General features: G+C 47.6%; 3 protein-coding genes and 1 long non-coding RNA gene across 5 annotated transcripts in view; 1 reads left to right on the top strand and 3 right to left on the bottom strand.

The window, feature by feature from the left end:
- The window catches only part of LOC106734255 (uncharacterized), a 19,936-nt gene extending 18,598 nt beyond the window's left edge, over positions 1-1,338 (top strand). The window contains exon 3 of the long non-coding RNA XR_001369940.1: positions 1,301-1,338. This is a non-coding gene — a long non-coding RNA (uncharacterized LOC106734255). The remainder of the gene's footprint in view (positions 1-1,300) is intronic.
- The window catches only part of RGS3 (regulator of G protein signaling 3), a 158,657-nt gene extending 154,431 nt beyond the window's left edge, over positions 1-4,226 (bottom strand). For both annotated transcript variants that reach the window (XM_014585618.2, XM_014585638.2), the window contains exon 1: positions 4,051-4,226. The gene's annotated coding sequence lies outside the window, so the exon portion shown is untranslated. The remainder of the gene's footprint in view (positions 1-4,050) is intronic.
- Positions 4,227-7,021: 2,795 nt separating this feature from the next.
- On the bottom strand, positions 7,022-7,618 carry LOC102484680 (hypothetical protein). The gene is made up of 2 exons (XM_006142764.3): positions 7,542-7,618; positions 7,022-7,339 (listed from the first exon to the last, which is right to left on the bottom strand). The coding sequence occupies exons 1-2, from the start codon at positions 7,585-7,587 to the stop codon at positions 7,122-7,124; spliced, it is 264 nt and encodes an 87-aa protein (XP_006142826.1). The 5' UTR covers positions 7,588-7,618; the 3' UTR covers positions 7,022-7,121.
- Positions 7,619-8,180: 562 nt separating this feature from the next.
- CUNH9orf43 (chromosome unknown C9orf43 homolog) overlaps positions 8,181-14,647 on the bottom strand; it is a 23,246-nt gene continuing 16,779 nt past the window's right edge. Inside the window, exons 8-15 of the mRNA XM_006142763.3 lie at positions 14,173-14,323; positions 13,764-13,854; positions 13,208-13,269; positions 12,915-13,002; positions 10,737-10,787; positions 10,099-10,175; positions 8,847-8,913; positions 8,181-8,644 (exon numbers count right to left, since the gene is read on the bottom strand). Coding sequence (XP_006142825.1) covers positions 8,427-8,644; positions 8,847-8,913; positions 10,099-10,175; positions 10,737-10,787; positions 12,915-13,002; positions 13,208-13,269; positions 13,764-13,854; positions 14,173-14,323 — 805 coding nt within the window. The 3' untranslated portion in view covers positions 8,181-8,426. The remainder of the gene's footprint in view (positions 8,645-8,846; positions 8,914-10,098; positions 10,176-10,736; positions 10,788-12,914; positions 13,003-13,207; positions 13,270-13,763; positions 13,855-14,172; positions 14,324-14,647) is intronic.

Here is a 14,647-nt window from a genome sequence, read left to right as displayed (position 1 = left end):
ACAGAGAGAGACAGAGAGACAGAAAGCGAGAAATCACCCCCCAGGGGGGATGGTCACGCTGCAATCCCTTCTCCTCCATTCTCCTCTCTGGATCTTGGGCACGCATGCACACGCGCCTGGCGTGAGTTCTAAGCCACCGGGTCTGGGACGCAAACCGCGGTCGACTACATGGGAGTCCAGCGACATAGCCATTACGCTAACTGCTGGTTCCCCAAAATGACCCTTCCTTCTCATCGTCACTCCAGTTCTTTGTGTCCCTTATCTCACACTGCTAGGTTATAACTACCCTAAAAAAAGACACAGCTCTTGTGTTTTTCATTCATTCCCTCTTTCAGCGTATTACAACATCACTGCGCCTTCACAGCGTGCCAGGCTCCCAGCTAAGTGCTGGAGACACGGGGTGAAGACAGACAGGACCCCGCCACTCACAGAGCTCATAGTCTGGCAGTGGAAAGCCGCAACACACGCCACGAACCCCACCGGGGGCTGTAAGAGGAGATGCAAAAGCGAGAAACTCACCTTGATGGTGGTCAGAAAAAGCTAAAGAGTGAATAGGAAGCAGCAGGCAGAAAGAGAGTCATGCCACAATCTCTTGGAGAGGTTTTTGTGCTATAGGGCGCGTGCGCTCACCAGACATACAGAGAGAGACAGAGAGACAGAATGTGAGAAATCCACAATCCTTTCTCCTCCATTCTCCTCTCAGGACCTTGGGCACGCACGCACACACGCCCGGTGTGAGTTTAAGCCATCGGGTCCGGGACTTGAACCGCAGTCGACTACATGGGAGTCCCGTGACATAGCCATTACGCTAACTGCTGGTCCCAGGGCAGGGAAGTGTTTTAAGGAAGGGTGTATCGTGATCACATTTGCGTGTTGGGAAGATGAGACGACGCGTGAGGACAGTAAAGATCAAGGGCAATACAGTAACCCGGTAGAGGAAGATGGACGCCTGGACTAGGGTAGCAGCAGAAGGAACAGAGAAAGGCATGGATTTGGATGCTGTAACTAAAAGGCTTTGGCGGTGACCTAAACTCAAAGGGATGAGAAGAAAGGTCAGAGCTGATCACTTAGTCTAGACCAGTGCTTTGCACAAAGTAGGTGTTCATAGACATTTGTGGAATGAAGAACTTGTAACAAATAAATGACCACATGAGCGAATGTGCCAGGGGGTGGGAGGCAGAGAAGACTAGAATACATGACTTTCAGAGCTCTCTTCTAAGGCAGAGCTAGCCTTAGGTGTAAGGGAGACTCAAGAAAAAAAGAATGGATTAGTTTTCACCCTCTCTATATTTTTAAACAGGTGAAATCTGCTCCAGATAAACAGAAAGAGGACAGGACAGTGGTGCAGCAGTAAAATCAACACTCTGCAAGGCAAATCTACACGGGAGGACTGCCAGTTCAAGTCCAGAGATGCCCCTGAATACATCAGGTGCACTAAGCCCATGATCCTCATTGGCTGAAGCTGGAAGTAGATCACAGCATAGGTGGATTACCCCATCAGGGGTGCTGTATCTGTGTGTGTGTGTATCTCACTCTCTTACTCATGGAATAAATAAACTTTATTTTAAAAAAAGAAAGATATATGCAAACCCTTTAGTGCCATGCTTAAAAGTTGTGAAGTTAAGGAGCCGACAGGTGGCATGGTAATTAAGAGCACTGGATTCCCACATGGTCAACCACAGTTCAAGTCCCAGACCTGGTGGCTTGCTCTTTCACTCCCCCCCCTACACCCCGTCCCTCTCTGGCCAAATTAAAATAAATAAATTAAATTAAATTAAATCATTCTTTTAAAAAATGTTGTAAAGTTAGATCCCACATGGCTGGCCAACCACGGTTTGCATTTTTCTCTTTTTTTTTTTTCTTTTTTTTGGGGGTGGGAGGGTAGAGGTTTTTGCCTTAGGGCATGTGCATTTGCCAGGGGGAGAGAGAGAGACAAAATAGTGAGAGGGAAAGTGAGAAATCACCTCCCCGGGGATGGCCACGTTGCAATCTCTTCTCTTCCAATCTCCTCCCAGGATTTTGGACACACATGCACACATGTCTGGTGTGGGTTTCAAGTCACCAGGTCCGGAACTCGAACTGCAGCCAGCCATGTGGGAGTCCAGTGATGTAACTGCTACACCATCTGCTGGCCCTGCCAACCATGGTTTCAATCTCAGTCCTGGTAGCTTAAAAAATACGTCGGGCACATATGCATGTGTGTGCCCAAGATCCTTATGGGAAGGGGAATGGGGGAAAGGGGTTGCTGTGTGATGTGCCTTACCAGATAGTTCTTTCTCTCTCTCGCTCTTTCTCTCTCTCTCCCTCTCTCTTTCTCTCTCTGGCAAGCTTGTGTGCCCTCTCTCTCTCTCCCTGGCAAGCTTGTGTGCCCTCTGGCAATAATAATGATAGAAGATTAACATGGGGGTGCAAGCAGTCTAAGTGCTTCAGAATGCTTTGGGCATATTTCTTCCTTTCTAAATATCACGTCCCTTAGTCTCTGCCCAACTATAATATAGCTATCAGGATCATCAGTAGCCCCTCCCCCAACTTCCCAAAATCCTAGACCTCTGGGCATATCCCAGAAGTTGCTATGCTCTTAAAAAAAAACTTTTTTTTTCAATGAGAATCGAAATTGTTCAGAGACGAACTCATTTGTCGAGTATTTACTGTGTGTTTCCTGTATGCCAGGGCTGTAACTTTGGAGTTGTGACTCTGATGACGACAGACATAGCTCCATCTCCTCAGGAGCTGCTGGTCCCCATAAGCATTTAAACTGGACGTCACATATGGAAATAGAAGGCGCTCCTTTTAGTTCATTTACTCACAGGGGAGTTTCTGCTATGTAGACGCTGGCCTAAGAGAACCACTGGGCGTGAAGGAAGGGTGCCATTTTCATAATGTAACATCGCCACCTAGTGGTGCCAGACAATTTTACCGACGGATCCAGGAAACTGTCCCTGTAGTTACATTCCTGGAAATGAACCTCCACCATTTCCCCAGAACTTTCCCTTTCTCTATCAGGGTAATCTAAGGGCTGATTCTCTGATACATAATGAGTACCCAATAAATATTTGTTAATAAGTGCATAAACAAAAAGGTAAATTAATTTCACACCCTTGTACTTTATGACAACTGAGAGAGAAAATTTAGAAATTCTTTCTCAGATTCCACTGGACTCCAAAGGGCCTCTAATCATTTCGATCTAAAGGCCAGAAGTATGTCTGTGCTTAATTTAGTAAGGAATTCTTTGGGGGAAAAATGAACTTTTTAAGGGTCACTGTGTCATGAATAAGACCCCAACTCCCTCCCACCAATCCCAAGGAGATTTGCATAATTTGAAAACCATGAAAAGGGACCAACATATCACATAATGGTTACATCACTGGTCTTCCACATAGTAAACCACAGTTCAAGTCCTGGACCCGGTGGCTTAAAACTCATGCCAGGTACCTATGCGTGCATGCCCCCAATCCCGAGAGATGACTAGAGAAGAAAGAATTGCAGTGTAGCCATTCCCCCGGGGTGGGGTGGGGGGTGACTTCTCACTTTCTGTTCCTCTGTCTTTCTGGCTAGAGCATGTACCCTATAGCAAAAACCTCTCAAAAGAAAAAAGAAAAAAATACCACATAGTCTGTTACCCATGGGCCAGGACCAACACCAACCCAAAACATGGCTGGTTCTGAGAGGAGAAGCATGTAGACTTAGGATGTCTGAAAAGGCTCTCACTGACGGCTTTTACAGACAGGTCAGTCTGGGCCAGGGGTCACTGGGGAGTGTGTTCAGAAAATCATGGTGACCTAAGTCAAGTGGCCTGTCTCTAGCAGGGATTGCCCTAAAAGTAGCAAAGAATGACAACAAAAAAAATCAATAAATAAGGACAGGTTTCTTGGAACTCTTGAGAATATAAAGCCTCCTAGGACAACACCCCAAGAAGCTAAATGTCAAGTCATCTTGATGGCTTAAACACATGAAGCTGATCTCACATCGATGCTGGCTATTACCAATTATTACAACCGGCTCTTGCCTCTGGAGGCCTGGAGGTGGGGAACGGCAGTTAGCAGCAGTTACCTGGCTCCTCTCTCAGAACGTTGGGAGGCTCAAGTGAAGGGTTCAGGAAGGCTCCTTCCCCTCAGTCCTTTCTTTTCCACATGGCCTCATCCTTCCTTTGTGACCAAGGCTGGTCCAGTCTCAGCTGTGCATTAGAGAGAGGGAGTCAGAGGGACAGCAGGATACAGTGGGTGGAGAGAGAGGATCCAGGTTCTAAGCCTAGCCTCCCTTCCCTTGCTGACCTTTGACTTTGGGCAAATTATTTAACCTCTCTAGCAGGGCCACCAGGTATGTTATGAAGGTTATGAACCAACCTTGGGGTGCTGCTCACATGGTAATCTCAGAGATGTGTATGTTTACTGACATAACTTTTCAACAGATTGCAGTAAAGGACCGTTTTTTATTTTGGAGATTTTTGCGATAAAGCATACACACTTGCCAGAGAGAGACAGACAGTGAGAGGAAGTGAGAAACCCCATCACCACCACCAGAGGGGATGGTTGTGCTGCAATCCCTTCTCCCCCTGGGATCTTGGGCACGTGCACACATGCGCACACACACACGCACACATGCACTCACTCACGGTGCTCTGCATGCTTTTTCAAGCCACTGCATCCAGGACTCCAACCCTGGATAGTCATTGGGTGTCCAGGGACATAACCCTATGCCATCTGCTGGTCCCAGCAGTAAAGTATTTAAGGGGTGCCATTTTTCTAATACACTCCAGAGCCCCAAATTGCTATCATCAATGCCCTGTATTCAGAGCTTAATATATATAAAGGAGACAATCCACATCTAAAGAGTTGGCCAGAGAATCAATCGAAATAGCGGGTGTGAAAAGCACCTTGAAAACTAATGTGGTATGTGGATTAGATTTCAAGTTCTGCTTGTCATTTTCCAACTTTGAGGAATTTGCATGACAAAATTTCAGCCTGTGAAGGCTTTTTCTCCCTTTGGAAATAGATGCAAAGATCAGGGTGCAGATAGTAAATACCCTCCCTCTCACATAGGTCAAAATACAAAAGGTACCTTTGTACTTCCCAACCAATCTCTGAGAGTTGCTTCACCAAGTAAATAAAATAATCGAATTAGTTAAAAAATAGTGGGGACTTCCCTGAAGCATCAGATGAAATGAGTAAATGAAAGATATGCCCTATCCCATTCTGACTCCAACTTCTGACATTAGAAATTGGGTTTGGGGCTGGCAGATGGCATGGTGGGTAAGGCACTGGACTCCCACATGGCCGATCACGATTCGAGTCCCTGACCTGGTGGCTTGCTTGTGTGTATGTGTCCTATAGCAAATTTAAATAATTATTAATAATAATAAAATCCAATAAGTATTTTTTAAAAAGAAGAAATAAATGGGGTTTGTTCCAATAGATAGGTCTGAGGGTTGGTGAAGGAGAAGTGGGAAAAGTTGTAAAATTGTCAAAGTCAGCCCACAGAAGTCATTCTGCAATGTAATGCATTTTCAAGAGATAATTGCTTTCAGGGAAACAGCCCACGTAACACCTCTTAGATTCCTCTCCCCATGAAGGTTCTGCTAAGTATAGTTCAGTCTAGTAACACAGAGTACGTCATATAATTTTGATTTGGCTTGGAAAAGAGGAGGCACACATAGGCAGCAGATGTAGCCTTCTAATTTGGTCTGTTTCGAGACAATGTTAAGAAGGAATTGGACATTTAATCTGTCTTTCTTGTACAAACTGTACTTAGAGAAGTAAATCACTGATGAAGGAAAAGTTTCTCCTTAAAAAAAATCCTGGGGCCAGCCCACGGCGTGGTGGTTAAGGTGACTGGATCCCGCACAGCCAACTGCATGATGTAAGTCCCCAGCCTGGTGGCTTGAGAAACACGCTAGACATGTACATTCCCAAAGTCCTGACAGCAGGGAGAAATGAAGGAGGAAGGATTGTGCTATGACCATTCCCCTGGGGCGGGGGGTGGGGGGGTACTTTCTCACTTTCACTCTCTCTTGCTGTCTCTGTTTCTCTCTGATGAGCCCAAGTACCCTCTAGCAAAAAGAGAAGAAAGAAGAGGGGAGGGAAAGGGAGGCAAGGGGATAAGACTGGAGTTTTAGGACTGCCCCCACAGTCTAGTGATTAAGGGGGCTGCAGCCCATACAGCTGATCACAGCTCAAATTCTGGTGCCAGAGTCTGTATGGTGTCCCAAATCCAACAGAATGTTGGAGAAGGGATAGTGACATGACCACACCCCACTATGGCGGGTGCTTTCTCCTTCATTCTCTGTCTGTCTCTCTGGTGAGTACAGGGTTTTTTTGTTTGTTTGTTTTGGTTTTGTTATAGGGCATGTGTACTCACCAGAGATGGTGAGAGAGAAAGTGAGAAATCACCCCCAGGGGGATGGCCATGCTGCAATTCCTTACCCTCCATTCACCTCCTGGGATTTTGAAGATGCATGCACACGCACTCAGTGATTTTCAAGCCATCAGGTCCAGGATTCGAACCACAGTCAGCCATGTGGGAGTCCAGCACCTTAACCACTATGCCATCTGCCTGCCCTAGCACTGGTTTTTTTTTTTTTTTTTTTTTTCCAAAAAGCTTAGAAACTGGAGCTTTAAATGCAGTTCCACATGCCTGGGAACCTGGTATCATTATCTGATAATGAGGTGGATCCCATCTCCGAATGAAACCATTTCAGGGCATGAAAGGAAATTCTAAAAACACCATGGAGGTTCCCGCAGGCCAAATTCAGCTTCCCACAACTAGAAACCTTTCAGCACTTCTGCAAGGAGATAGAGTGACCCAGAAATGAGATAGCAAGAAACAGCTTTCCCCTCCTCCCAGAAACAGAGAATGAGTCTTTTCATTGAGAAGCAGTTGTGTTTAATCACTTACAATTATTCTCACCCCAATGGAAGAGAAATAATCTGTTTAAAAGAGGCAAGGTTTTTTCTTCCTCACTTATTTCATAAGCAAGAAGATGTGAACAAAGAGGAATCTCTAAGCCCAGGCCCTGGTCAAGGATCCGGAGAGCAGACGTCAGTCTCCTTTCCATCCTTGTGTAGAAGGCCGTTGACCTCAGGAGGCCCAGTTGGGAATAAGGCTGCCCTGGCGATGCCTTCAGGCTATGCCTCCAGAGACTCATCACCAGGGGGTTGGTTCTCCTCTTCCTTGTCATCAGTGTCCTGAAGAATCCTCAGTAGTTTGAGCTCAGGGTTCCAGCTTGTTCCAGCCATATTTTCAAGAAGGTTCTCCTCTAGGCAGACATCCTGGTCTTCTAGCACAGTCTTCACTAGAGCACTAATGTCCTCATCAGCGGATTCCGTCTGGAGTAACTCAATACCTAGAAGAAGACCCAGTCATTAATTGCATTTGTGGCCTTCCCTTAACTAACTGTGACAAAACAGGACAGAAAAGGCTGGGGTGTCTTTGGGATCTCTCTGAAGGAGGACTGTACCCTTCAGGGAGGTAAACCATCCTGGTCAACACAGGCTCAGAAATCCCTATCATCAGTTACTAAGGTTCCTTCCACCCTAATTACTCACTTTCCATACTGGAAAAGAAATCCAGGAAGTCCTCAGAGTAGTCCATGTCCAGTGTCTCTGTGGAATCCTAAAACTCGTTGGGATTACATGTAAGGAAATGTGAATTAAGATTTTAGAAAACTAAAAGGATTTTTCTAAAAGATGCTCTCCCTGGGGAAATTATCATCTCAGACGGGACAAAGAACTGCTTCCTGGGACCAGAGAACCACGTATCACACATCATTTGCCTTCCAGGCTGTCCAGATGGAACCAGAGCCACGTACCTCACTCCCAGCAGTCAGTTCAGGGCGATCGCCTGCAAAGATGGCTGCCCACAACCCCCCCGCCCCCACTCCTATAAACAAATGCTCTTCCTCCCATTAAGAGATGGAATCAAGGCCAGGCGGCAGCACAGAAGTAATGGATCTCACAGGAAAGGTCCTGGGTTTGCATCCCGGGACCTCCTTGGACACACGTACACCTGTGACCTAAGCCAGCTGATACTGGAGATAAGCTGTAGAGTGAAGACCCTGTCGGGAGTGCCTTTCTGTCTATTTCTCACTAATGGAAGGATTAAGTTAAGTAAATTTAAGTGAAAACACAAACAGCTTTCCCCTCCTCCCAGAAACAGAGAATGAGTCTTTTCATTGAGAAGCAGTTGTGTTTAATCACTTACAATTATTCTCACCCCAATGGAAGAGAAATAATCTGTTTAAAAGAGGCAAGGTTTTTTCTTCCTCACTTATTTCATAAGCAAGAAGATGTGAACAAAGAGGAATCTCTAAGCCCATGCCTTGGTCAAGGATCCGGAGAGCAGACGTCAGTCTCCTTTCCATCCTTGTGTAGAAGGCCGTTGACCTCAGGAGGCCCAGTTGGGAATAAGGCTGCCCTGGCGATGCCTTCAGGCTATGCCTCCAGAGACTCATCACCAGGGGGTTGGTTCTCCTCTTCCTTGTCATCAGTGTCCTGAAGAATCCTCAGTAGTTTGAGCTCAGGGTTCCAGCTTGTTCCAGCCATATTTTCAAGAAGGTTCTCCTCTAGGCAGACATCCTGGTCTTCTAGCACAGTCTTCACTAGAGCACTAATGTCCTCATCAGCGGATTCCGTCTGGAGTAACTCAATACCTAGAAGAAGACCCAGTCATTAATTGCATTTGTGGCCTTCCCTTAACTAACTGTGACAAAACAGGACAGAAAAGGCTGGGGTGTCTTTGGGATCTCTCTGAAGGAGGACTGTACCCTTCAGGGAGGTAAACCATCCTGGTCAACACAGGCTCAGAAATCCCTATCATCAGTTACTAAGGTTCCTTCCACCCTAATTACTCACTTTCCATACTGGAAAAGAAATCCAGGAAGTCCTCAGAGTAGTCCATGTCCAGTGTCTCTGTGGAATCCTAAAACTCGTTGGGATTACATGTAAGGAAATGTGAATTAAGATTTTAGAAAACTAAAAGGATTTTTCTAAAAGATGCTCTCCCTGGGGAAATTATCATCTCAGACGGGACAAAGAACTGCTTCCTGGGACCAGAGAACCACGTATCACACATCATTTGCCTTCCAGGCTGTCCAGATGGAACCAGAGCCACGTACCTCACTCCCAGCAGTCAGTTCAGGGCGATCGCCTGCAAAGATGGCTGCCCACAACCCCCCCGCCCCCACTCCTATAAACAAATGCTCTTCCTCCCATTAAGAGATGGAATCAAGGCCAGGCGGCAGCACAGAAGTAATGGATCTCACAGGAAAGGTCCTGGGTTTGCATCCCGGGACCTCCTTGGACACACGTACACCTGTGACCTAAGCCAGCTGATACTGGAGATAAGCTGTAGAGTGAAGACCCTGTCGGGAGTGCCTTTCTGTCTATTTCTCACTAATGGAAGGATTAAGTTAAGTAAATTTAAGTGAAAACACTTTTTTTTTTTTTTAAAGAGCGAACTGGAGTCTATTTCTATGCTCTGAATCTGGGCTGGACTTGTTCCTTCTTTGACCAATAAGCTGTAGCCAGAAGTGGCACTGTTTCAGTTCAGGCCCACCCCCTCAGAGACAGTCTGCACAGGACTCATGTGCTGTCAAGAAGCTCAATCTAGGGAACCAGCAGTTAGCGTAATGGCTATGTCGCTGGACTCCCACGTAGTCGACCACGGTTCACGTCCCGGACCCGGTGGCTTAAAACTCATGCCGGGCACGTGTGCGTGCATGCCCAAGATCCCGAGAGGAGAATGGAGGAGAAGGGATTGCGGCGTGACCATCCCCCCTGGGGGGTGATTTCTCGCTTTCTGTCTCTATGTCTCTCTCTTTCTGTCTGGCGAGCGTACGCGCCCTACAGTGAAAATCTCTCCAAAAAAAAAAAAAGAAGCCCAATCTAGCCACGTAGAGAGGCTCCTGGAAGACAACCAAGGCAACCTGGCCAATGGTCCCAGCCCAGCTGTGCTGCCTGACCTCAAGGAAGATCAGAATAGCTGTCCAGCCAACCTACAGAATCATTAGAAATAATAAATCACTATGGCTTACACTTTGGGGTGGCCTGTTATGGTAATAAATGACTGACACTGGACTCTTGTAGAGGCCCCGGAACACCTCACCTTCTCCAAGCCAGCTTCTTCTATCCACACGTGCTGCTGCTTCATGTCACTCTCCTGCCCTGGTGAAGTCCCGTGACCTATGACCACAAAGTCAGTTAAATCCTCTTCTTACTGGAACTTTATATTCTATTGCTGGGCCTGCAGTCGATCCCCAGTCTACGAGGGACTGTCCATCTAGGACAAGAACAGACCTGTGACCCGTAAAAGGGAGCTGGGCCCCACGAGCTCTACCTGTGCTTCTGTTCCCCTAGGACTGTGACCACACCTATTACGGAATTAGAGATTAAGGTAAAAGACCCAGGATTCTTGGGGCTAGCAGGTGGCATGACGGTTAAAGGCGCTGGACTCCCATGTGGCCACCTGTGGTTTGAGTCCTGGACTTGGTGGCTTGCTTTCTCATTTTCCCACTCTCTTTCTCTTTCTCTCTCTCTCTTTGTGTGTGTGTGTGTGTGTGTCTGTCTCTCTTTCTCTGTCTTTCTCTGATCAAACTGGAAAATAATAATAAAGTTAAATTTAAAAATTATTATTAAAAAAAAGACCCAGGATCCGTCCAGGACACCTAAGGGCTGGGTACCTGCACATCACAGCAGCAAAAGAAACCCCAGCTCTGCCTTTCAGCTTATGAGTACTCCTCTTACCAGAATGTGGCTCGCCTTCTTGTGCCATCCCTACTGTATTCACGCTGGCTTCTGAAAGACAAACCAACAAGAAAGTTCCAGTTGCATGTATCTTTTGCACCGGCTGCTTTTCCAAATCCCAAAACACATTTCTTCTTTCCTTTCTCAATCTCCCTTCCTCTAAACATCTTCCAAGATGCCAAAAGATGACACTTAAGTTAGGTCCTGTCTAGCTCTGGTTCTCCACTGCACCCTGGAAGCACTGGGAACCTTTAAACATTCAGGCCAGGGTTAGTAGGTGGCATGGTGGTTAAGTCATTGAACTCCCACATGGCTGACTGCAGCTTCAGTCCTAGACCCAGTAACTTGAAAATCATGTCAAGGACATGTGCACACATGCCTGAAATCCCAAGAGGAGAATGAAGGATGTGGCCATCTCCCCAGGGGGTGATTTCTGTCTCTCTCCAGCAAGCACAAGCATCCTATGACAAAAACTTAAAAACAAAACAAAAAAACACCGAGGCCTGGCCCCAACGCCAGAAATTTTGAGGGAATAGGTCTGGGTAAGGCCTATCAGGGTTTAAAAGCTTGCTAGTTGGTTTGTGCGTGTAATTTGAGTGCCACTGACCTAAAGAATAAAGGTCAAGGTCAAGTGGTCTCAGTAGTCTACACAAGCTCCTACCTACCACCCAGGCCTGCTCTTTGCATAGGCTGTGCCTACTTCTGGGAATTTTCCCTGTCAGGAAAACTCACTTATACATTCGAGGTCCAAAGCCAAATCATCTTTTTCCTTAGGCCTTTCTCAACTCTTCAAGACAAGCCACTGCCCTAGGAACACGACCTCACAGGACACCAGTCCTCCAAGTAGAAGTGCTCCCAGCAGAGGCAGCAGGCAGTGGCATGAAGGCATCGGGACAGAACTCAGAGGAGCGGTGGTGCTCACCCCTGATGGGGGCTTGCCTTGCACATGTCACCTCCCACCCTGGGTCATGGTCCTGATGCTGTCTACCTCCCATGTGAAGGTCAGAAGCCTCCTGACACCCCCAGGTTAGAGGAAGTCATTGGTATCAGAGAGCTCAGTGGGATGAGAAGTAAAGCAGGAGAATAGCATCCTCCTAAGGACACACCTCAGCTGGGCCCCCCCAGAGCCCCAGGACTGGAGAGTGAGCTCTAATGGTTGATTGACTTATAATCTTCAGAGGGTACAGGCACTTGTCAGAGAGAAGAGAAAGACCACAGAGAGAGAGAGGGAGAAAGCATCCCCCGGCTGGGGTGTGGTCATGCTGCAATCCAATCCCTTCTCCTCCATACCTCCATCCTATCAGAATTCTGGACTCGCATGCTTACACACCCAGTGTGTTTCTGGGGCCAGGATCTGAACTGCGGTCAGCCATGTGAGACTTGGCTCCCTTAGCCACTAGGTTATGGGGCTGGTCTGAGTTCTGATGATTAAACAGTTATTTTTGCATTGAGGTCAACAGGGTCCAATCTAAGTAGGCAGAATCTTGCGAAGTTTAATGGAGGCATTCTCCTTCCCACCCATCCTGTACTCAAAATGTTGGAGTGATGGGGTTAAGCATATCCCTCAGCTCATACATGATAAAGACTCCAAAAAGGGGAGTCATCATTCGTGGTCATCGCCAGCGTGAACACTGGAGGAAAAGGACCATCTGTCAAGAATCGGCCCCCCACCTCCTGGATAGGGCGAGACAACGTGCTGAGCTCCAGCTGACCTCCAGGGGCTCTCTAGCTGGGAGGTGGGGGTGGGGAGCAGAGGTGGGAGCTCTGCTTCTTTAGAATTATTCTGGGACTCTGGGAGGGACCCCTACTCTTCCCTGCCTGGTTGGCCAGTGGGCCCTCAGGGGTCTTCTCGCCAGTAACCTAGGCCTGCTCTTCCTCCCACCCCTCCAATACCCCATCTTTTCTAAGTAAAACCTAGGCAAAAACACGAATATGACTAGCTGTGTTCACAGTCACCTCGCAAATCCCCATGTAAAGCAGACATCTGGCCCGTGTCCTTGCTCAGTAAATAAATACATGGTGAAAGGATGATGCCTGCTAGACCAGCCAGACCGAAGCATTCCAAGAATTCTGAGTACCTGACTAAGGCAGGTCTCAAAACGTCAAGTCTGTTTGACTTCTGCCCTCAGCTATGTCCTGGGATTCTATCCCTCCCAACTAAGCACGTATTTTCCTTACCACAGACAGGGTCACAAGTGTCGGGAACCGAACGTGTGCGCGAAGGGTTCTGGCTCCCAGGATCACTCTTGGCTTTCTTTTTAGCTTCCTGAAATGTACATAAGGAGGGACTGAATTAGGCCTTTTGGAAAGGAAGAAAACATTTGAAAAGGAGCCTAGAAAAAGGAACTTCACATCTACACCCAGACAGGAACTGTGTCTCTGCAGCCAGAGAGAGGACAGGCGAGCCCCCCATTCCGCCTACACCCACCTCCCCTGCCCCGGCAAGGCCGAGGGGCTCCCTGCCATGCTACCTGTTTCTTTGTAGGTCTTCTCGCCTTCTTCTGTTGCTGCGGCTGCTGCTGTTTCCTGTGACCTGATGATCAGAGAGCCAGCTCAATCCCCTTCTCCCTGACAGCCCCACCCTCCTGCTCGGAGCCTGCTGTGCCTGAGTCCAGCTCCACAGTGGTGACCCTCTCTGGTCAGAACCAAACCAGGAGACTGCTTATGAAGCTGGAGTAGCCTTGGAACCAGCAGATGATGTAATGGTTACGTTGCTGGACTACCACGTAGTCGACTGCAGTCCTAGACCTGATAGCTTAAACCTCACGCCAGGTGCATGTGCACGCACGCCCAAAATCTCAAGAAGAGAATGGAGGAAAAGCGATTACAACATGATCATGCCCCTGGGGGGATGAATTTTGTCTCTGTCTCTCCAGTGCCCTATAGCAAAACTATCTCAGAAAAAAAGAAACTGGAGTGTCTTGAATCCTACACATGCACCTGAGTGACTCTGGACACAAACATAACTCAATTCTGACCAAGTTAAAGTCGGAGCAGCATGGGCCGACTGGGTGAAGGGAATGGTACCTGGAGATATGGCAGTATCAGCACATGTCGCTTCTGCCTTCGGCTTATACTGTGCTTTCCTCAAACGCCCAGGGTATCTCAATGCTGGTGTCTGGAGGTGTGAGGAAAAAAAAAAAAGCTCTGCCGCTCTGCCATAGGTATCTCCCTTTTCCTGAACCGGCCTCCAAACAGTGGGAAGCCAGTCTTCGTGGCACTGCAGCAGGGGCTCCAGGAAAGCAATAAGGTGTGGAGAAGGAAGCGCAGAAGAAATAGAGAATGCACTGTCCGCAAACCCTTCCCCATGCACCGGCTTTCACCTACACCAGCCCAGCCTCTGTGGGCTTGGGCCCAGCGCGGAAGGGCAGAAGAAAGAAAGAGCCTTCAGGAGAGATGAGTTGGGCCTCTTCCCCCGCGGCTCCCTCGCTCTTACTTGCAAGGTGAGGCGGCGTACAGACAGAAACATCTTAGAAGAAAGTGCACTCTCAGGCCGGGTCTTTGCCAGGGGAAGGCTCTTTTTCATCATGGCCAACTGTATCTTCATCTCTGGCCAGGGCAGCATTTTTCCTCCACCTGCCAAAAGACTGACAGGGACAGAGACAGGCAGAGTCAGTAACAGCTCTTCCCGAGTATGGCTGAGGAAAAATAACTGAAAAGGGTTTCAAATTTGGAGGCATTTCTACTTTGGATCTGCTGAGGCCTGTCCCAACAAATGCTTCCTCAGAAACACCTTTCAGATGGAACAATGATCATTGTAGTTATATTTACTGTCTACCATGTCAGGCTCCTGTGGTATATACCCCTGAATCCTCGCAACCTCCTGAGGGCAGGTATTACTATTATTATTATTATTATTATTATTATTATTATTATTATTATTTTGGAGAGGTTTTTGCTATAGGGTGCAT

This window comes from Tupaia chinensis, unplaced genomic scaffold (genome assembly GCF_000334495.1).
Source record: "Tupaia chinensis unplaced genomic scaffold, TupChi_1.0 Scaffold000081_1, whole genome shotgun sequence".
Classification (NCBI taxonomy): Eukaryota; Metazoa; Chordata; class Mammalia; order Scandentia; family Tupaiidae; genus Tupaia; species Tupaia belangeri.
Note: the sequence above shows the minus strand (reverse complement) of the source record. Positions and strands in the feature narration are given on the sequence as shown.